Here is a 23,430-nt window from a genome sequence, read left to right on the forward strand (position 1 = left end):
TGAAGATAACCTCCATATTTTATGCATAATATATTTCCTTACCATGAACACTTCTTGAAGATGAGGAGATACGTTTTGATTCAAAACTCATATATTGATCCATATTGTCTTCTTTGTTTTCAGAAGCCTCTTTCTTTAATTTTGAAACTTCAGCCGTTTCTAATGTCTTTTCTTCTTGTGAAGCAGACTTTTTAGTGGCAGATTCTGCAGAGACGGAGTCTTCTATATGTCTGGTTTCTGCAGTAAGATCAATGGGTTCTTCAGTTTTTTCTGAGGCAGGACTTCTAACACTTGTGTCAAAAGTTGTCCCTGATTTATTTGTAGGCTGGGCAATGGAATCTGTTGACTTTCTCTCTGTTTCTGGCTTCTTTTCTTCAGATTTCCCTAATGCAGTCCTTCCTGGTAAAACACTTACAGGAGCTACAGTAGATTGTTCTTCTTCCTTATTTGCAGATACTGTGACAAGTGTTGTGGGCTTGTCCTCTGTTTCTGACTTCTTCTGTTCAGACTGCTCTATCACAGATCCCGCTGATGCACTGTCTTTCCTAACTGTATCTAAACTTTCCTCTTTTCTACCTAATTTATTTGTAGACTCGGTAAGAGAATCTGTTGATTTTCTTTCTGTTTCTGGCTTCTTTTCTTCAGACTTCTCTAATGCAGCCCTTCCTGGTAAAGCACTTACAGGTAATGCAGTAGGTTGTTCTTCTTTCTTATTTGCAGATTCTGTGAGAACAGTAATGGACTTGACCTCTGTTTCAGCCTTCTTCTGTTCAGACTTCTCTATTGCAGACCCTGCTGATGTACTGCCTTTGCTGACTGTATCTGAGCTTCCCTCTTTTCTATTTGTGGGTTCTGTATGAGGAGCTGTGGGTTTTTCTTCTGCCTCTACTTTATTTTTCTCGTTCTGTCTGTCCAATAAAGTATTTGCTGATGTTGTTTTATCAGTTTCCACTAACTGTTTCTCTGCCTTTTCTAATTCTTCTGCAGTCTTAAGTATATTGTGGCTATTAATTCCTTTATCTGTAACAAAATATTCAAAGTTATTTTTTTCTTTTCTATAATTGGAGAAATTTAATAAAACAATTGATTTAGAACAACAAATATTAGTATAACAAAATAAAATCTGTTTGCTTTTCACTTTCAAATATGAAATTGTTCTAACAAGAAAATAAGATTTAGAAGATTTGGAAACTTATTCAAGAATAAAAATGAAATGAACTCTCAATTTTGTAAGTTTCTTACCTTTTGTGGAAACAGAATTGGTAATATTATTTACTTTCTCTGAGCTTTTCACAATACCAATATCAGACTTGAATTCTGTTTTGCAGGTTTCTGTGTTTTCTGGCAACTGTTCCTGGTCTTGTTTGACTTGACTTATGTTATTTGCTTTATGAGAATCTGCTACTTTTTCTGTTTCAGATATTTTTTTGATCTCAGTTTCATGAAGCAGTTCTGGACCATTAGTCACTGGTCGTGAATCTTTCAATTTTTGTGTCACTTGTGATTCTTGTTTTGTTGGTTCTTCTCTCTCCTTTTTTTCAAAAGACTGGTGTTGCTGGTCTGTTTTGCTCTCCTCCGCTAAAATATTTGTAGTTTTTTGCTTTTTTGGTGGCCCCCTGTTGTCTTGGTCTGCAGAATCTAATGGCTTCTTTACTGTTTCTTTTCCTTTCTTATCTGGTTCACTTTGATTTTCTTGTGGCAACTCTTTCGTGTGTTCCTTTATGATGCCATTCACTACTTTTGATTTTTCTGAAACAAGTTCTGTTACAGATGTCTTTTTAACTGTTTGTTCTTGGCTTGTGGTATCAACTGTATCTTCAGTATGACTCTTTAACTGCAGGTCATCAGCAGCATGCTCAGCAAGAGCAACTGTAAAGTAAAACAACAAAATAACTAAATAATATTGAGTAAATTACCTGAAAAATAAGGAATAGTCAATATCAACTCATCATAAAAATAAGAACAATGACAATTAGCATGACACATGTAATTTAATAATATTTTCATCCATTGGGTACTACATAACATTTTTCATTGTCATTCAAATAAAAGTAAAGTTTACCTTCATATTTTATAGCAGCATAAGTATCATATAAAATGGAAAACTAGACAGATAAGGAGCATATGTAAGCACATAAATTTTCTGATTATTAAAACATATAGGAAATGTCAGATGGTTGATAGAAATTTATATAAGATTACACAGGCCAATGAAAAATTTATTTTAATTTTTTTTATTTTGGAAGCTAATATTTATAGATTTTTATGAGCTGAATCCAAATCTAGCCTTAGTTTTTTGTATCAGCCACAGTTTTCGAGCACTATGCTTTTTATTATATAGTATAAAAATCCTATGCTATATGGTAAATGGGGAAATTAATGAAAAGCTTCGTTACAACATAAGCATGGTTTGTATTTACAGTAAGCTACTTAAAACAATGATACATGTTAATAGAGGTTTCACTTGTCAGCTGGAATTGGTTTGTATTTTCTTTCTCTTTTTTCTTAGTAGCTTCTTGTGTAGCTTTTCCTGCGATGAGTCGCTTGCTGAACTTCTCGGTGAAGTGACCAACAGTAGTCCCCCACCACGTTCGTGTTCCCAGTGGCCTTGGTAGTGGTTTTCCATCACTTTAATATCCTGGTGAAAATGCTTTCTTTGTTCCTCACTAACATCTCCCAAATTGTCCGGGAAGTGACTGTTCAAAAAGTGAACTTTCAGGCTCATTACACATCCTAAAGTTTTAAACTTCTTTAACATTGTAGCTATAATAGAAACATATTCTGGGTCTTTTACATGCCCTAAGAACTTTGTAACGACTTGCTTGAATCATATCCATGCTTCTTTCTCATTTAAGGTCATTGTGGATTCAAAGTTAACATCAAACATCAATTTTCTAATGTCATGTCTGCCAAAGACACCTTCTTTTAGTTTAGCTTCTGGAAGGTGTGGGAACGTTTGACAGAGATACTTAAAACATGGTCTATCTTTAGGTAAAGCCTTTACAAACTGTTTCATTAGGCCTAACTTTATATGTAGAGGTGGTAGGAATACGTTTTTCGGATGTACAAGGTTTTTCCGTAAAATGTTCTTCTCTCCAGGTTTTAAAGACTCTCTCACAGGCCAGTTCTTTCTGCACCAATGTTGATCCATAACCCTACTGTCCCATGCACACAAGAAACATGGAAATTTGGTAAAGCCACCTTGCTGACAAAGGAGCATGCATGTTACTTTTAGATTGCCACATATCTTCCAACCATGAGCAGAATAGCCTATTTTATTTAGCACTAATTCTAGGTTTTAATAGCTTTCTTTTGTATGTACAGAATGTCCAACAGGTATAGGTGCACACATGGTACCATTGTGTAATAAAATAGCCTTTAAACTAGTTTTGGATGAATCAATAAACAGCCTCCAGTCTTCCTTTTTGTATTCAATATCAAGCTCATTCATCAGACCAGGAATGTCTGAGTAGTACACTAAATCACCTTCTTGTTGAAAAAACTTGGAAAATTGCTGCTCTCTCTTTCTATACAAGTATATTCTAGTTCCAACTGCCTGTAAGTTATTTTCTTTTAATCTACAGACAAGCAATTCAGCTTTTTGTTTTGTTAAGCCCAGATCTCTAACCAAATAAGCTTGGTCTGAGTAAACAATCTGGGCTCTAGACTTTCTGTATTCCAATGGAATTCATCATCATCTGGTTCATCTAAATCAGATTGCACATGAGAAAATACTTCTGTTGGAATAGAATTTAAATCATCTGGTGGTTCAGGAACTGGCAAATCTACACCATGCCCTACTGCTCGGATGGCAGACGGAAGGTTAGGGTAGCTTATTACCTTCTTGTTTTCCAAATTGTGACCAGCAATACCAACACTGCAAAAGTAGTAATCATCAGAATTATTTATTGGGTTCCTCCATATCGTAGGAACAGCAAATCTAAAAGCTTTTTTTTTCTCCTTTTTGGATCAGTTTCTCAGATCTTCAACACACACATAACATACCTTATGCAGCACCCAAGATTTATCTTGATCACCAAGTTTAGATCCAAAGTATGATAGATAAACATTTTTCACAAAGTCTGTAATGTTTCTTTGGTGTTTTTAAATCACAAATTTAGCACAAATATAGCAAATACAGCAGCAATATAGCAATATGGTTTTTACCACCACGATTAGACATTGTACTGAGCACATGTACAGGAAAGTGAGGTTAGATTGACAGTAAACAAAACACCATCTGTTAACACAAAAATAGGATCGACCTTTTTTTGCCAGCAAATGTTTTTCAGTAGTGCTACCAGCATCATCTACATTCATCAAGCCTCCTTTTTAAATTATTTTAACCATATAAAAGCTGTTAAATTCTTTAAATAATCACATAATTTAATAAATTCAACTGTAAAATGTGAAGAAATGGTGGGTGATACTGTTTTTCAAGTATCATATTTGGATTTCCACCCTAAAAAACATAAGAATAAGGTACTTCCAGGAAAAAAGTTTTTCCATCACTCGTCTGTGTTACAAAAAGGAAGTCGTAACATGGCAAATACATCAACACTCAAAACTAATGAGAAGAAAGCAGAATTAAAATGAAACAAAAGATGTAACATATACTTTATTCTCAGCCTAATTACTTAATGTAGATGGAGACAAGAGCTCAGATTGTGCGGTTGGGGTATTAAATAGATGCCAATAAAGTGGTCAAGTGTAGATGAACCAAAGCAAATAAGTAATTAATTTTAGCTGCAAATGAGAAAAAAATTGAATATTAAAGCAGGTTACCTGTATCAATACTAATACTAAGTATTTAGTATTGGAGGGAAGAGTGGAGGGTAAAAATCGTAGAGGGAGACCAAGTAATGAATACACTTAACAGATTCAGAAGGATGTAAGTTGCAATAGGTACTGGGAGATGAAGAAGCTTGCACAGGATAGAGTAGCATGGAGAGCTGCATCAAACCAGTCTCAGGACTGAAGACCACAACAACATCTGTATCAAAGTGGTATAGTAATAAATATGAAATACACGAAAAGTATTCACAGTTGTGAATATAAACAACCTTCATCCGTATAATGGAACGATGACTGAAAATTTTTGCAGGACTGGGACTCAAACCCAAATTTCCCAATTGTCACTAGTAGTTGCCTCAACTGTAACATCATATTTATCTGCCGACATTGGGAAAGTAACTTTCAATTAACATGTCTCCTCTGTATGGGAATGTGCACAATTAATATAGGATTCAGGTTGTAGACAAATGGATGACAACATATGAAAGTTTGGGTCTGGCCATGAAGTATGCTCGGATAGCCAAAGTTGTTGAGGCAACTCTCGCAACAAATGGGAAATGTGGCTTAGAGTCCTGTCTGGAAGAAATTTTCAATGTCATCAATCCATTATCCAGCTGAAGGTAGTTCATATTCTCAGCTGCGAATACATTTTATGTATATCATTACACTAGAGGTTGAAAATACTGCTTTAGTTGTAAATTTGTTTTATTATCATACAGGTTTCAGGCTCTCATAAGCTGTTCTGAGCTCAAGGCGGCAGGAGTGACTGTGCAGTTCTGGGCGCTACAGTCTGGAACCGAGCGACCGCTATGGTCGCAAGTTCGAATCCTGCCTCGGGCATGGATGTGTGTGACGTCCTTAGGTTAGTTAGATTTAATTAGTTCTAAGTTCTAGGCGACTGATGACCTCAGAAGTTGAGTCGCATAGTGCTCAGAGCCATTTGTTCTGAGCTCATAGGTAGCAAACGTACCTAGTACACAACCACTGCGGCGCTTGGGGGCCACAGCACAGTTGTGACACCTGAGGATGGGCTTATGAGAGCCTGAAACCGGTCGTGATAATAAAACAAATTTACAACTGAAGTGGTATTTTCAACCTCTAGTATAATGATCAGTTGCGGATGTTCACCCAACAGGGTTGTTTGTATATCATAACAGCTGTAGTTGCCACAGTGCATGTTCCTTTTGACATACATGCACTGCAATATCATAAAAAACCATCTGGCAATATTACTTGCGCATGCTGTTTTGATACAGGAATTTGCTTTCCTAGAACAACCCTGTACATTCAATGTGCATCTGAAAGTTCTTGCAACTAGTTAAACTCCAACCTTTCATGAACTATAAACAGTAGTGAAGTCCATTATGAACACATCACAGGTCATTGTGTATCGTATTTAGAGGTGGCACCACCAACGCTGATGCAGTAGAGTGTTGTTTATATTAAATTCAAACAGATTAAAAATATGTGCCTCAGCTGCCTTGCTTATTCAAGGCCTTCAATTCTAATCACTGGCACCTTCCAGATTGTATTTTCACCGTGTAACAGAGTGTGTAGATGTGGAACTTCCTGGCTGATTGAAACTGTGTGTTACACTGGGACTTGAACTGTGGACCTTTGTGTTTAGCAGGCAAGAACTCTACCAACTGAGCTACCCAAATATGACTCAGGATTTGTTCTCCCATCTAGTTCAGGCAGTATCTCATCTCTTACCTACCAAAGTTCACAGAAATTCTCCAGCAATATCCTTTCTTCCAGAAAAGCTAGTTACACAGGAAAACTTTGAAATCTGGAAGGTAGGAAATGAAGTACTGAAGGAAGTAAAGCTGTGAGGATGGATCTTGAGTAATGCTCAGGCACCTCAGCTGGTAGAGTACTTGCCCATGATAGACGAAGGTCCTGACCCTGAGTTGCAATCCAGCACACAGTTTTAATTTGTCAGGAAATTTCATATCAGTGCACGCTACACTGCAGAATGAAAATTCACTCTGTAAACAATCCTCCAGGCTCTGGCTAAGCCACATCTCCACAAGATCATTTCTTCCAAGAGTTGTCTGTGCCGAAAGATATGCAGGAGAACTTCTGTGAAGTTTTGAAGGTAGGAGATGAGGCACTGGTAGAATTCAAGCTGTGAGTATGGGTCATGAGTCATGCTCAAGTAGCTCAGTTGTAGAGCACTTAGCTGTGAAAGGCAAAGGTCCTGTGATTGAGCTCTGCTCCGGTATGCAGTTTAATCTGTGAGGAAGTTTCACTGGTTCCTTATGTCAAACAGTTTATGATTTTCTACTGTCTGCATAATTTTGACCCAGATGTTTTGAAACAAGGTTTATACCCAGCCTGACAATAAAAATGTAGCACCCAGAAGCAGAGGAGTAAATGAAATGAATCTTCACAGGTTGAGAGGATATGTGATGTTATTGTATTTATTACTAAATCAAGTCAAATTTACAAAGAACTTTGCAGTATGAGCCAATATAAGAATATGACTTTGCATCATCTCTGGTCCAGTGCAGGCTCAGATTTCATTGGGAAGTGTGTCACAAAGCCATTATATCCTCTCCTGAGGCATGCTGGCCCATAACTGTTGTGTCAGGTCCTTGATACATGGATACTGGCACTGGGACAGAGTCAACATCAATCTGATCCCATATATGTTTCATTTGGAACTGACCAGAGATTTTGTTGGCCATGGGATCAAGCAGACACATGCCATGTGTGGACAAGCAATATCTTTTTGAAAAATGGCACCATGAGACTATCATGTAAGAAGTAATGTGAGAATGCAAAATGTTTGTGATGCACTGTTGTGCCATCAGAGTTCCCAGTCACAACCGGATCTGAGCTGAAGACATACCTGATGGTTCTCCAAACCGTAACACCAGGAGTAACACTGCTGTGCCTCTCCAAAACATTGGAAGAATGAGCCCTATCTCCTGGTCACCACCATACTCACTGACAATGATCAGCTGTGGTAGTGTACAACTATGATGCATCACTGCACACAATGCAATGCCATTCATCAGCAGTCAATGCTTTCAGTTCATGCCGTCACTCCAAATGTAGCCATTTGTGCTGTGGTGTTAACGGCAGCCTATGTGTGGTATGATAATTCCCTAATCCAATTGCTGCAAGTCTCCAACCTATTGTGTGGGATGACACAGAATATTGCAGAGAGTCCTTAACTTGTCTTGCGATGGTAGGCACAAATGGGAAGGGGTTACAAAGTACTTGGCACACAAAATATGGAAATCCTCTCTTATGCCCGCATCTCGTGGTCGTGCGGTAGCGTTCTCGCTTCCCACGCACGGGTTCCCGGGTTCAATTCCCGGCGGGGTCAGGGATTTTCTCTGCCTCGTGATGGCTGGGTGTTGTGTGCTGTCCTTAGGTTAGTTAGGTTTAAGTAGTTCTAAGTTCTAGGGGACTGATGACCATAGATGTTAAGTCCCATAGTGCTCAGAGCCATTTTTTTCCTCTCTTATGATAAAGCACAGATGACTGGAAGCTTAACAGCAAGTACGCCTGTCCTCATGTTCCCACATAGTCCAAGATCTGGCTGTTGTCATTTATAAATGCTCCAAAAATCTGGATAGTATATGATTGGACCAACTGGCCAAATGGAGACCATGAAGCCCTCTTTACAAACTGTCAGGTGCTCAGGTACTGTCTCAGATGAGTGAATGAGATCTACATGTCCTTCGCAGTTATCACTTAGCATCTGACACTGTTCATGCTCCTCAAATAATCATACCAGGCCTGGTAACAACACTAAACATGAACAGCACTAATACACTCTAGTGGCCATTCTACATGTCACAAAGAATTGCAGCTCTAATAATTTACATACCTGCCAATGATGTACGAGGGCAGTTCAATAAGTAATGCAACACATTTTTTTTCTGAAACAGGGGTTGTTTTATTCAGCATTGAAATACACCAGGTTATTCCCCAATCTTTTAGCTACACAACACTATTTTTCAACGTAATCTCCATTCAATGCTACAGCCTTACGCCACCTTGAAATGAGGGCCTGTATGCCTGCACAGTACCATTCCACTGGTCGATGTCGGAGCCAATGTCGTACTGCATCAATAACTTCTTCATCGTCCGCATAGTGCCTCCCATGGATTGCATCCTTCATTGGGCCAAACATATGTAAATCCGACGGTGCGAGATCGGGGCTATAGGGTGCATGAGGAAGAACAGTCCACTGAAGTTTTGTGAGCTCCTCTTGGGTGCGAAGACTTGTGTGAGGTCTTGCGTTGTCATGAAGGAGAAGTTCGTTCAGATTTTTGTGCCTACGAACACGCTGAAGTCGTTTCTTCAATTTCTGAAGAGTAGCACAATACACTTCAGAGTTGATCGTTTGACCATGGGGAAGGACATCGAACAGAATAACCCCTTCAGCGTCCCAGAAGACTGTAACCATGACTTTACCGGCTGAGGGTATGGCTTTAAACTTTTTCTTGGTAGGGGAGTGGGTGTGGCACCACTCCATTGATTGCCGTTTTGTTTCAGGTTCGAAGTGATGAACCCATGTTTTATCACCTGTAACAATCTTTGACAAGAAATTGTCACCCTCAGCCACATGACGAGCAAGCAATTCCGCACAGATGGTTCTCCTTTGCTCTTTATGGTGTTCGGTTAGACAACGAGGGACCCAGCGGGAACAAACCTTTGAATATCCCAACTGGTGAACAATTGTGACAGCACTACCAACAGAGATGTCAAGTTGAGCACTGAGTTGTTTGATGGTGATCCGTCGATCATCTCGAACGAGTGTGTTTGCACGCCCCGCCATTGCAGGAGTCACAGCTGTGCACGGCTGGCCCGCACGCGGGAGATCAGACAGTCTTGCTTGACCTTGCGGCGATGATGACACACGCTTTGCCCAACGACTCACCATGCTTTTGTCCACTGCCAGATCACCGTAGACATTCTGCAAGCGCCTATGAATATCTGAGATGCCCTGGTTTTCCACCAAAAGAAACTCGATCACTGTCCATTGTTTGCAACGCACATCCGTTACAGATGCCATTTTAACAGCTCCGTACATCGCTGCCACCTGTCGGAAGTCAATGAAACTATACGAGACGAAGCGGGAATGTTTGAAAATATTCCACAAGAAATTTCCGGTTTTTTCAACCAAAATTGGCCGAGAAAAAAATGTGTTGCATTACTAATTGAACTGCCCTCGTATATGTATATAAAGTTCCATCAAACCACACCATGTCTTCTACATGCTTAACTTTTTTGGCAGGCTGTGTATATGAAAACGTATGTATTGTACAATAAGATAAGGGGAAGTATATAACGACTAGCATTTCAAAAGTGGGTGTGTAAATACCTAATTGTCTAAGTATGTCAATAATGTAAAGGTATGGGGAATAAAATGTGTTCAGTAACATAGTAGTCTCCTTAGAACATTAAATCTGCCACATTCCTTGAACCAGAAATGATTTACTCTATCTGTTCAGTTTGGGTAACCATAATACTAATAAGATAGCAAACTCTGTAAGCATATCATGAAGGTGAGTCCACAGTCTTCCTTCAGAAAGTTCCATCCATAAATACAAAGTGCCACAGTCATTGTTTACCAAAAAATTGTGTATTTGTTTTGTCATTTTCAGCAACATTTGTTAAACCTTGCTGACAATAGAAAACGATATTGCTCCAGTTTTCTGACTTCTGCATATGTGTAAAGGTCACAGGTCTGTGCCCTCCTCCCATGTTCTGTGAATAGCTTAACACATGTGAGTCTGCTTTACCCACAGTGCTGTAGACATACAGGGTGAGTCAAAAAGGACTTTACAACTTTGGAGTGATATATAAATTTGCTGAGATAACTTACAGAATTAGTAGATGTGTGATTTTGTAGCAAATAACCTCAAGTTTCACAAAAAAAATTTCAACTGCCATTTTGGTTCGATGTGACTACCATTTCTGATGCAGAAAACATCCCATTGGTAATAAATTTCTTCCCACACTCATTGCAGCAAATCAGGTGTCACTTGCACAACGGCAGTGTAGATTCGATTTTTCAGTTCAGCTAAATTGTTTGATTGGGGGAGGAACATACACATGGGCTTTAATTAAACATTAATTGCAGAGTTCATTTCATGAAACCAAAACACACATAGAGCACACTCTGCATCAGAGAAAGTAGCCACTTTAACTGTGCACTATGCTGGCACTCCTGGTGATGGAATGGTGTACTGATGCACTGCGAGAATCAAGCTTGAGATTGTTTGTTACAAACTGACATCTACTGGGCTGTAAATTATCTCTTAATCACAGAAGGTTAGTCTAGAAAGGAAAGCAAAGAAGTGCATCCCTTTTATAATGTTTCAAGTTCAGTTGGTTAATACTCCCAACGCAACTAAACAGAAACATTAAGAAGTATTTTTCCTTTGTGATTTTAAGAATATCTCTATCCTGACCTGGGTCAGAACATGAACAGAAAAATGGATACCACTGTGATCGAAACCACTGGGCGGCTCACTGCTGAATGTGGTTATGATGAGAGCACCTGTCATTGTTCCCATCATGCATGTATAGATAATTTTGCTGCTAGGATTAACCCTCTAGCTCTCTCGTGAGATTACAGACAATTTGACATTTTGAAAGGTGAACAGTACAAATAGCGACACAAAATACTGTCATGTGCATTCAGTCTTCAAAATCCATTTCCTGCTGAAACTTTCTTCTATATTTCCACTTTGAAAATACAATATAAAAAAAAAAACATAAATTCTTATCAAATGAGAAAGTCATTGCTACCATGAAGGAATATTTTTTAGGTTCTGACACTGTGCACATTACTTTAAGTTGGAACACAATCACACAATTCACACAGAACTTGATGAAGAGGGCACCTAAAAAGAAGTTATATTTTTTAGATGGTTAGATGTCTAATTTTCAATTTTCAAACATATAAAAATACTTACACTGTAGAGAAGTAGACAATTATATCAGCAGATTTTTAAAATATGCTAAAATGTACCTCATAGAAAATTATTCTGATATTCACGCTTTTGTTTCTTTTTATCCTCCAATGATTCTACAGGTGATAATACATGTTTAATTTCAGTATCTAGTCCATTTCATTATTTTTTTTACAGATATGTGCTTATAAATCAATGACATAAATCTAATCCACTGAACTTTCCAGATGAGAGAAACTCTGATTGCACTGACCAAGTACCAAGACAGAAAGCCACAGACACATACAAAATACTGTAATATTGCAAAGAGATAGCATTTATTAATTGGGGACATTGTCAATACATCTTCATATTTTAAGGAGAAAAAAGCAAACTTGCAAGATATCAACACTGACACTCAATCTTGTGCCAAAATATGGGCCATAATACTGAAATTTCACTGTTATGACCATCTGAAAGTAAAGCTTTTAAACCTTCACACATGTTGGATGTTTGTCATTCACTCTGCCCCACTGTAACTGATTAATGCCTAATTGTGAAGTAGTGCTCAGAGAAGAGACAACCAGAATCCTCATATTTCCAGGATGTTGATGAGGAGAGAAGAGGATGTGGGAGGTGGACACACCTGCCCAAGGTGTTTTCAAATCTTGTTTGAGAACACATTACTCTACGCATCATAAGTAATATGAGTACATAATATGTCAACCTCACGCACATTTATGTTCAATATTATTTTAACAATATTCTCGTACTGATGTCCTGCAGCTATATATATATGTATATGCCTCACAATCAAAATTAATAAAATTAAGCAGTTCAAGAATTATTATGAAAACAAGTTTGTGATTTCCAGTTTACAATTTAATCATGCCAATCACATAAAAGAATACCATATACATTGCAAATGTACTTTATTTTAATGACGTCAGCTTTAAAATTCAAACCAAGTCTTGCACAACAGCAATGTTAATGATCAAACAGTGCTATGCTACTTCTTTAATAACACACTCATTCATTTCATTAATTTACATTGCATTAGTGAATTGCAACATAACAATGTTCAAAGCAAAAATATCTCTAGGATCAACTACAAGTTAGAAACTGTGGACTTAGACATAATGAACAAAGCACTCACTCCACTGTACAGTACTTTGCACTTGGCCATTAAGTGAATGCAGTGGGGCAGAGCAACTGACAAACCACTTGTGTGTGTGAGAGTTTGAAAGCTGTACTTTTAAAAGATTATAGCTGCATACTATCAGTATTATGACCAAAATTCTCATGCAGGACCTTTGGGGTTGATATATTGCACATTTTCTTTTTTCTCCTTAAAATATGCAGCTGAGTTGGTGATCATTCCTTCTTAGACAAGACATTACAAGTAGTAAACATTACTACTAAACCCTGTAATAAGTTTCAAATGGAAAATACTATAGATAAATGCCAACAGTGTCTCCCCTTCTCATCAAAATAGGTGGCTCTCTCTCATCTTGGAATTTCAGTGGCCTGCGCTTTTTTTTTTTTAACCTCCGCAACCTATCCCTCTCCACTCTGAGGAAGGAACTAACAGTTCTAAGAGCTGGAATAGTGTTGTGCACATTCATATGTCCCTATTGATAGCACTAACATTTCACCTCCTGAAGGTAAGTACTGATCAGTAATTCTATTTCATAACTTTATAATAAAGAGCTGATAAGCACACGATACATATCATGTAACAAGCACAAATGACCACACAATAATTTATACGTCAAAGCTATAATTACAGAATATGAGGCAATGTACCAGCAAAGAATTTTCTGGCAACAAAATGAAATCTACTTTGTGGCTTGACATCTACATACAAATCTTTCATGTATGATAGAGATTACATGACTGGTAACAGTACAGGGTTATTACAAATGATTGAAGCGATTTCATAAATTCACTGTAGCTCCATTCATTGGCATATGGTCACGACACACTACAGATACATAGCAAAACTCATAAAGTTTTGTTCGGCTGAAGCCGCACTTTAGGTTTCTGCCGCCAGAGTGCTCGAGAGCGCAGTGAGACAAAATGGCGACAGGAGCCGAGAAAGCGTATGTCGTGCTTGAAATGCACTCACATCAGTCAGTCATAACAGTGCAACGGCACTTCAGGACGAAGTTCAACAAAGATCCACCAACTGCTAACTCCATTCGGCGATGGTATGCGCAGTTTAAAGCTTCTGGATGCCTCTGTAAGGGGAAATCAATGGGTCAGCCTGCAGTGAGCGAAGAAACGGTTGAACGCGTGCGGGCAAGTTTCACGCGTAGCCCGCGGAAGTCGATGAATAAAGCAAGCAGGGAGCTAAACGTACCACAGCCGACGGTTTGGAAAATCTTACGGAAAAGGCTAAAGCAGAAGCCTTACCATTTACAATTGCTACAAGCCCTGACACCCGATGACAAAGTCAAATGCTTTGAATTTTCGGCACGGTTGCAACAGCTCATGGAAGAGGATGTGTTCAGTGCGAAACTTCTTTTCAGGCATTTTTTCTTAATGGTGAAGTGAACAGACACAATGTGCGAATCTGGGCGGTAGAGAATCCTCACGCATTCCTGCAGCAAATTCGCAATTCATCAAAAATTAACGTGTTTTGTGCAATCTCACGGATTAAAGTTTACGGCCCCTTTTTCTTCTGCGAAAAAAACGTTACAGGACATGTGTATCTGGACATGCTGGAAAATTGGCTCATGCCACAACTGGAGACCGACAGCGCCGACTTCATCTTTCAACAGGATGGTGCTCCACTGCACTTCCATCATGATGTTCGGCATTTCTTAAACAGGAGATTGGAAAACCGATGGATCGGTCGTGGTGGAGATCATGATCAGCAATTCATGTCATGGCCTCCACACTCTCCCGACTTAACCCCATGCGATTTCTTTCTGTGGGGTTATGTGAAAGATTCAGTGTTTAAACCTCCTCTACCAAGAAACGTGCCAGAACTGTGAGCTCGCATGAATGATGCTTTCGAACTCATTGATGGGGACATGCTGCGCCGAGTGTGGGAGGAACTTGATTATCGGCTCAATGTCAGCCGAATCACTAAAGGGGCACATATCGAACATTTGTGAATGCATAAAAAAACTTTTTGAATTTTTGTACGTGTGTGCAAAGCATTGTGAAAATATCTCAAATAATAAAGTTATTGTAGAGCTGTGAAATCGCTTCATTCATTTGTAATAACCATGTATTTTGTGATGCTGACAATGGATGAGTTCGCAGTTTTTATTATTCTGGAATAAGTTTTAGTAATAATGTTACAGCCTTCATCTGTAGACATCACAAAACAACAAACAATAGAAATACACAAATAAACCAAAAAGTTTCAGTCCCAAGCATCTTTAATAAAAGATTTCTTACAAGTGATAAATCAGAGTAAGTTTTGATCGAAGATACTCAAAAGCCAGCACCAAAAGAGGTGCAGTAGAGGAATTACATGAAAATACACAATTCTTGTCTCAGGGTAACAATACAGCTTCCTTGTAATTGTAATTTATTAATCATGTAGATCATATATCATGTGCAGAGAACCACATGATGATATATGATGAGTTAAAAATGTAGATGAGATGATACATGGATAAAATGATTATGGCAGCGATCTTATAATGATAGAAGTGTTCATATAATACATGTGTAATGCCAAGATACAGGAAAGTGCGTAGGTGGATATTTTGTGAAAAATTCAGAATTGCCCACTATTTCTAAATAAGTTCACATTATTAAGACAAAGAAACATAAATAACTTGGAAATTCAAAAGTACCATACCCATTACTAAAGTAAAACAGTAAAGGTGACACACCTCTGAATTAACGTGTTCAGATTTACATACAAAGTACAGAACATGGTCAGAACCAATTTTTTGTAAAAAAATAGTGAAAGATTTGTTTAGTTAGTCTGTCAGGTTTCATTCAAAGTATGTGTCCACAGAAATCAATCCTCCTTTTCCTTATGGTTTCTGAGAGTCTCTCCAACTTTGCATAGAGGGCTTCGTTTCTACAGAAAACTTGTTTGCTATTTTGGAATTTGGGACCCATGATCTTCCTCAAAATTTTCCTCTCCTTGAGTTCCAATTTTTCCATTTGCCCTTTCCTCTCTATAGTCTCTTCTGCATACAGTGCTTCCAACTTGAGTTATAATGCCTTATTTTGGTGTTCCAAGAGAGGGCTTTCTTATTGTATGTGTTTTTGGTTTTCTGGAAAGCTAGTTCCATTTTGGTCCTTCTTGCTTCCATTGCTTTCCTTTCAAGGTTGATCCATTCAATCCATTCTCCTAGATACTTGAAACTCCTGACCACCTCTATGTGTTGAGCTCCTACTTTAATTATCTTACGAGTGTCTAGTAAATTCATCCTAATCTTCGTTTTTTTGTAAGAAATCTCAAGTCCTATCTCCCCGGCCTGCTCTTGTAACTCGGCAATTTGTTCTTTAGCTTCCTCCCACATTTCCATGGGCAGTGTCAAGTCATCAGCAAATGCTAAACACTTAATCATGATTCCTTTGTTTTTTGTTCCAAATCTTATTCCTCCTCTCATTCTTGCATTCTATATACTCACAACTCTTTCGAGTGCACAGTTAAACAGCAGGGGTGAGAGACTTTTATAATGGAGTTTTTCATTCATTTTGGAAAAACCAGATAGTAGCAAAATTGGCCTGTAGTTTGATACCTCTGTCTTTATCCTGTTTTGAACAGAGGTTTTACTTTTGTGGTCTTCAATTTTTCTGGGAACACCCCTTCTGATAGAGAACAGTTACAGATTTCAGCAAGTCACCTGGGTATGAGGGGAGCATGTTTCTTCGAGATGTAGACAGGGATATTGTCAGTACCAGCAAAGAATTTGAGCTTCAGTTCTTTCATTATAGCAAGCATTTCCTTTTTCATTGATGGGGTATAGAAAAATAGATTTATTATTTATACAAAGGTGAGTCAAATGAAAACCTTAAATTTGTAATAACAAATCGAAATTTCGCCCCATTATCCTGTAAGTTGGTAAGCGTGCTACAAACAGCGTACAGAATGGCCTGTAGGTGGCAGCATGGTGCTGCTGCACACATACCGTTGCAGTATCAGTATAAAGATGGCCACCCCACTTGCGACTTGCACCAGGGAAGAACAGCGTTCTGTTATTCAGTTTTCGCATAGTGATGGTGTGAAACCTATTGAAATTCATTGACAAATGAAGGTTCAGTATGGTGACGCATGTTTGTCACAGCAGCAAGTCTACAAATGGAGTAGGAAGTTTGCAAATGATGTGACTTCAGTGAAAGATGCTCTTTGTCCAGGTCAGGCACAACAAATTGTGACTCCACAGAACATTGCAGCATTTGAAGCTATAGTGAAGGAAAACCACCGAGTGACACTGAATGACATTGCAGCATGTTTACAGATTAGTAATGGGTCAGCACACCACATTATGCATGATGTGGTCCAGTTTCACAAAGTGTCTGCAAGATCGGTGCCAACTCCAAAAATGAGAGAATGACGTGTTGATGCTCCTAAAGAACTTCTTTGGCACTCTTGAACAAGAAGGTGATGGCTTCCTTGCAAGAATCGTTACTGGGGACGAAACTTGGGTTCACTTCCACCAACCGGAAATGAAGAGAGCGAGCAAGGAATGGCGCCATTCCTCATCACCAAAACCAAAGAAGTTTCGAACAGAACCATCAGCAGGGAAGGTTATGCTGACTCTCTTTTGGGACGAAAAAGGCGTCATTTTGGACCATTACATGCCTAGAGGGACCACTGTCACCAGTGTGCTCATACACAGATCTCCTAAAAAATCATCTGCAGCCTGCAATTAAATCAAAGCGACATGGATTGCTGTCAGCATCCTTTTGCAACATAACAATGCAACGCCCCACACTGCCTGTAAAACAGTTGCAACAATCACAGACCTGCATTTTGAGTGTCTTCCTCATCCACCATACTCACCAGACCTTGCCCCAAGTGATTTCCATATGTTTGGACCACTCAGAGATGCAATGGGAGGAAAGAAGTTCCATTCTGATGAAGAGGTACACCAAGCGGTGCATGAGTGATTGCGCAGCAGATTACCAAAAGAATTTTTTTCTAAAGGAACTTATGCACTTTGTAAGTGCTGGAGGACTTGCATTGAGCATGGGGGAGATTATGTTGAAAAGTGATACAACTTTGTACTACTTCTGCAAAATAAATAATATTTTTAAAAATATTGAAGGTTTTCATTTGAGTCACCCATGTAGCACATCTGGATTGATTTCTGGGAGTACACTGTAATTTTGATTTATAATATGTTCAGCTATGTGTGTAAAGTAGGAATTAAATTTATTTGCCATTTTTGTAGGTTCAGTTATTACAGCTAACTTCACCATTAGGCAGTTAATATTATAGATATCTGTTCTGCTGCAGTTTTCTTCCATATGGAATTTATCTTACTGCTGGAATTTTTTGTGTATGTGTCATTTGCAATTATTTTTGCTTTGTTTGACAACATTTTTGAAAATCTTTTTATATGTTTTGTAATAAGTATCAGATTCAGGTTGTAGTGCTTCAAGAATTTCAGAGTAAATTCTAGAACCACTTGGCTTTCCACCATTTTGAACACCCGATCTTTTAGAGGTGAGTGGGAGAAATGAATACACCCTACTGTGCATCGCCTATTTATATGTGCAGGTCAAAAAACATTTATGAGAAAAAGATGGACCCTGTGTCCGAACGGCAGCAGACAAGTACCTGCTGTATGGTGCACAGATTTTTGTGAACGGGCAGAGAAGAATAAGAAACGTTTATGAAGTATTCTGTGTTCTTCAGTGCCTGTGTTGATTGTAAAAACACTAATGAATGATTGAATATAGTTTTCTATGTACATTCATGTATTGGGCTCGCTTGAGCCGAAGAATGTTAGAAGGTGATGTGAGCTGTTTGGACAATCTGTGTAGTAATCTTTTTTTGTTTGAGGATACCAGAGTCCCACAAGTCATCCATTTATTTTTTGTTTTCCTTGTGTATATTTTCCTCTGTGTTGAAAGGAAGCACAATTCAAAACAGTGGGAAAAATTACTGATAAATTTATTATATTTTCCATCTGTGTGTTTGCAGTTATAAATCTCTTTCCAGTTTTCTTTGCTCAAGTAATGGAGAAAGTGATTTATATTTTCATTACTGTATTTTCTACAGGTGGTAGTTAGACAGTGTTTAAATTGCAGCTCAGTTTTTGTACTCAGGGAGAGTTTTTGAGCTGTGTGATCCCCAAAGCCTGTGTTAAGTGCTTTGATTTTCTAGTTCATTTCTACATTTACAAATATCTGATCACTGGTGGTAGATGAAGTCTTTGTGATATGGGTTGCTGTTTCTACAGTAGATTTCATCTTAAATGTTTGCAAGAGATTCAGTATTTCATTCTTTTCTTTGGTGTCCTTTGCAAAGTCAATATTAAAATCACCACAGAGAATAACTCTTTTTGTTTATTTGTGTTAGCCTGTTAAGTGAATATTCTAAACTTTTTAGGAAAGTATTTATGTCACCAGTTGGAGCTCGGTATAAACAAATAATATCAGTTTAGTGTCCACTAACTCAACTCCCGATAGCTCTACATATTTTTTTTTTTTTCATTTTTTCAGGAAGGGGCAGGAACACTACAACTGTAGTTTTAACTTATGGCAGTAAGATAAGGACTTTAAAAACAAGGAACACTCCTCACCTGAGAGTTGATCAAAGCTCAATAGATATGAGAATCATGTGGATGGGAAAACAAATAGTGGAACAGAATGGGAACAGGCTAAAGAAGAAGGTATAAATATAACTGTAATAAAATGGAATGAAGGTGTCTGGTGCAGTTAGTCTAGTGCGTGGATCACACATGGATCATGTTCTTCACTGGATTCCACAAAATAAGATACAACAGAGACCACAATACAATGAAAAGTGGATAGATGTAATAAGCAAATATGTAACAGCATGCGTACATATTGCTGAAGACATAATGCTCAGGGAAGTCTAGGGGAGGCTAGTATCCAGCAACTGATGTGAAATGGTTGGTTCATAATCAAACAGAGAAGATGGTATTTACTGTAGTTCACAAAGAAACAAATAAGTGAGCAAATTTATCTGTAAATGGATGAATGAAATAGTTATTTATGAAATTTCATTGAATGTCAGAATGTCTTTTCATAACTGAGGGTTTTCACAAATTTCTAAATACTTCCCTTTTGGTAATGTAAGAAAATGCTACACTTACATTTATCTGTAGAATATTGTCTTATTTCCTTTAACCAGATGTCCTTAACAGTGTCTGAATGTGCAGCAATAGTTAGTGGAAAATTTCCAAAACCACTGGATTTATGATGTAGTTCAAACACTCTTAAATTATCCTTATGGTCTTCGACTTCTACGTCAGGCAACTGCAAATCATAATATTCATATTAGTTCATCTTTTTACAGCTAAATAAAATAATTAAACAATGATTGAACAAACAATAAAGCACTCTTCCTAATTAGAGGCATACTCAGATATAACTGATGTCATTTATGAAGACAAGTTGTTAACTTATGCAGGTGTTTCTTCCATTTGGATTTGGGTTTAATGTCCCATAAGTATTAAGATGATGCCAATGAGGCACTAGAACTTGTAGCTACATAACATTATTAAATAAAATGACAGCTGTTCATATCTATTTTCTTAAAGTTTTTGACCAGCTGGAGTCCCATTCCATCCACAAGATGAATTGCAGAAAATTGTTATAAAGAGTTTTCACATACAATTTCTGTATACACTTTATGATCATGGTGGGACAATTTTTCCATAATTCATATATAGATGAGCCTGTGCTTGTTATCTCATCTCAGACAAGACTCAAACAATGTGTTACATACAGAAAAGATTTTGTCATTTCTGGGCAAACATTTGTTGTTGAAATTTCCCATATGTAGACGTTTATGAAGTATTCTGTGTTCTTCAGTGCCTGTGTTGATTGTAAAAACACTAATGAATGATTGAATATAGTTTTCTATGTACATTCATGTATTGGGCTCGCTTGAGCCGAAGAATGTTAGAAGGTGATGTGAGCTGTTTGGCATACTCAGATATAACTGATGTCATTTATGAAGACAAGTTGTTAACTTATGCAGGTGTTTCTTCCATTTGGATTTGGGTTTAATGTCCCATAAGTATTAAGATGATGCCAATGAGGCACTAGAACTTGTAGCTACATAACATTATTAAATAAAATGACAGCTGTTCATATCTATTTTCTTAAAGTTTTTGACCAGCTGGAGTCCCATTCCATCCACAAGATGAATTGCAGAAAATTGTTATAAAGAGTTTTCACATACAATTTCTGTATACACTTTATGATCATGGTGGGACAATTTTTCCATAATTCATATATAGATGAGCCTGTGCTTGTTATCTCATCTCAGACAAGACTCAAACAATGTGTTACATACAGAAAAGATTTTGTCATTTCTGGGCAAACATTTGTTGTTGAAATTTCCCATATGTAGACTCCTTATTTTGCAAGTGCAGATGACTGGCAATGATGTTGTGTCCAAGCATTCAAAAAGAAATTCACTACAGATAACAACAGGGGCTAGTTTAATTATTTTCATTTCCAGTGGATGATATTTGTGACAACTCACTAAGATGTGGTGTGTGTCAGCAGGGTCACAAATGTTATGCAGTTTCTTTGTGAAGAAACGGGTATATGTTCACCAATTACATAATTAGCTTTCATTATAATCTTAATGTATGAAACAACCTTAATAAACATAGCCCAATTATATGCATATCTATTCATAATTTCACCTGTACAGTAGAAATTATTTCAATTTGTTCTTAAAACTGTCCTCATGTTTTGTCACTATCTTTAATTCGCAATAGAGGTACTCACATACTTTTATGGCTGCACATTCTTTCCCTTCTAGTGCAAATGTCACATAAAGTTCTTGGCAGAGGAGGTCTTTTTTGTTCCTAGTGGTGCATTTATGAATTTTTATTTTTATCTTCAAATTGTGATTTGTTCTTCACAGCAAACTTCATACAATATTAAATGTACCGTGAGGTTGTTTGAAACATGGCAAGGTGGAGCAGATCTACTTGTTGCAATTACAGTCCTTAAATAAGGTTGTTTTTCTTTTCCTTTTCAGTTTTTATTGTACATGTAATGCATATTACCAAAAATACTTAAAACTGCATGTATAGTTTTCACACCTCTGTAGTAACAGTATAATAAGTCATGAGTAGCCATATATTCATAATAAGATTTAATAGCAATCCTAGAAATATTTATTTTGTTATAAATTCAGCCATGAATCACAAAAATTTATTAACTAGGTAATTAATTTGGGTCTTCACACCTAAGTGAATCCAGTATATTATACAATCTGTGTCACTCCATATATAGATAGTACAGTCACATTAACCAGCCACACAAATTTCGTCACAAAATCTTTCAAGCCAGACATGTTTACATTATAAAGACATGAGGTATGTAATTATCTGGTTAATAAATTTTTGTGATCAATGACCGGATTTAAAACAAAACAAGTATGATCAGATCTTGAGGAAAAGTTTTTTTCATTTTTTTTTCATGAAATAATCAAAACTTAAAATTCACTAAAACCATGAGCTTGTTATGGAAAGCTCATTTAGTAAGTCAGTTGGCATTTAGTAAGCACCAGCTAATGTTCCATGTTAGTTGTCATTAAACATTCAGAGAGTGAAGTTACAATGTTAGGTGTCCACAGGCAAAATGAGTTGCTGGCCTATGTTATACTATCTCTCAAAGGTACTAACTACAAGCTGATCATCACAGGTTTCAAACAATAAATATAAATGAGTTAAACAAATAAACTCGACTCTGTTGAAGTGAATCATTATTAACTGTTTAAGTTACTCAATAATCACTGGAAGAAGACCAGTAAATATGAACATCTGTGAGATTTAATAGGCATCCAAAACAAGACAGTAACATTAAATGTTGTTAGTGTGACTATCCTTACATAATGTTTCTGTACAATGAATACTTTCTTTCAGAGAGGGAAATTGTCTCAGAAAATTATACCATGTGAGATGAATGAATGGTACTATGCAAAGTAAGCTAATTTTCTGATACTCTAGTCACCAAATCAACAACCACAAATAAGAATGTCGCTGAATTCAATCAATTGAGATCTTAAAAGGTGATTTTCAATTCTAGTTTTGATCAATGTGCACATCTAGGAATTTTGAACACCAGAGAAGGGAAGTTGCTACTCACCATATAGCGGAGATGCTGAATCGCGATAGGCTCAATAAAAAGATACCAACCATTTCCTCAACTGACTCTCCACAGTTCCTTTCCCTTTACCACATGGTGCCCTGCTCGTCACTATTGATGCCACCTCCCAGTACACTAACATTCCTAATGCCCATGGCCTTACTGCTATCTAACACAGACACCCTATGAATTCCAAACCAACAACCTCCTTCCTAGTCTCCATGACCAACTATATCCTCACCCACAATTTCTTCTCCTTTGAAGGTATTACCTACAAACAAATCCGCGGTACAGTTATGAGCACCCGCATGGCATCATCCTATGTTAACCTATTCATGGGCCATCTAGAGGAATCCTTCCAAAATCCTAGAATCCTAAACCCTTTGCCTGGTTCAGATTCATTGATGACATCTTTGCTATCTGGATTTAA

At 37.5% G+C, this 23,430-nt stretch overlaps 1 protein-coding gene across 3 annotated transcripts in view; it reads right to left on the reverse strand.

Moving 5' to 3' along the window:
- The window catches only part of LOC126457328 (obscurin), a 684,258-nt gene that overhangs the window by 412,566 nt on the left and 248,262 nt on the right, over positions 1 to 23,430 (reverse strand). For all 3 annotated transcript variants that reach the window (XM_050093526.1, XM_050093528.1, XM_050093527.1), the window contains 3 exons: positions 19,982 to 20,144; positions 1,243 to 1,869; positions 43 to 1,020 (listed from right to left, as the gene is read on the reverse strand). In XM_050093526.1, coding sequence (XP_049949483.1) covers positions 43 to 1,020; positions 1,243 to 1,869; positions 19,982 to 20,144 — 1,768 coding nt within the window. The remainder of the gene's footprint in view (positions 1 to 42; positions 1,021 to 1,242; positions 1,870 to 19,981; positions 20,145 to 23,430) is intronic.

Source organism: Schistocerca serialis, chromosome 2 (genome assembly GCF_023864345.2).
Source record: "Schistocerca serialis cubense isolate TAMUIC-IGC-003099 chromosome 2, iqSchSeri2.2, whole genome shotgun sequence".
NCBI classification, from domain to species: domain Eukaryota; kingdom Metazoa; phylum Arthropoda; class Insecta; order Orthoptera; family Acrididae; genus Schistocerca; species Schistocerca serialis.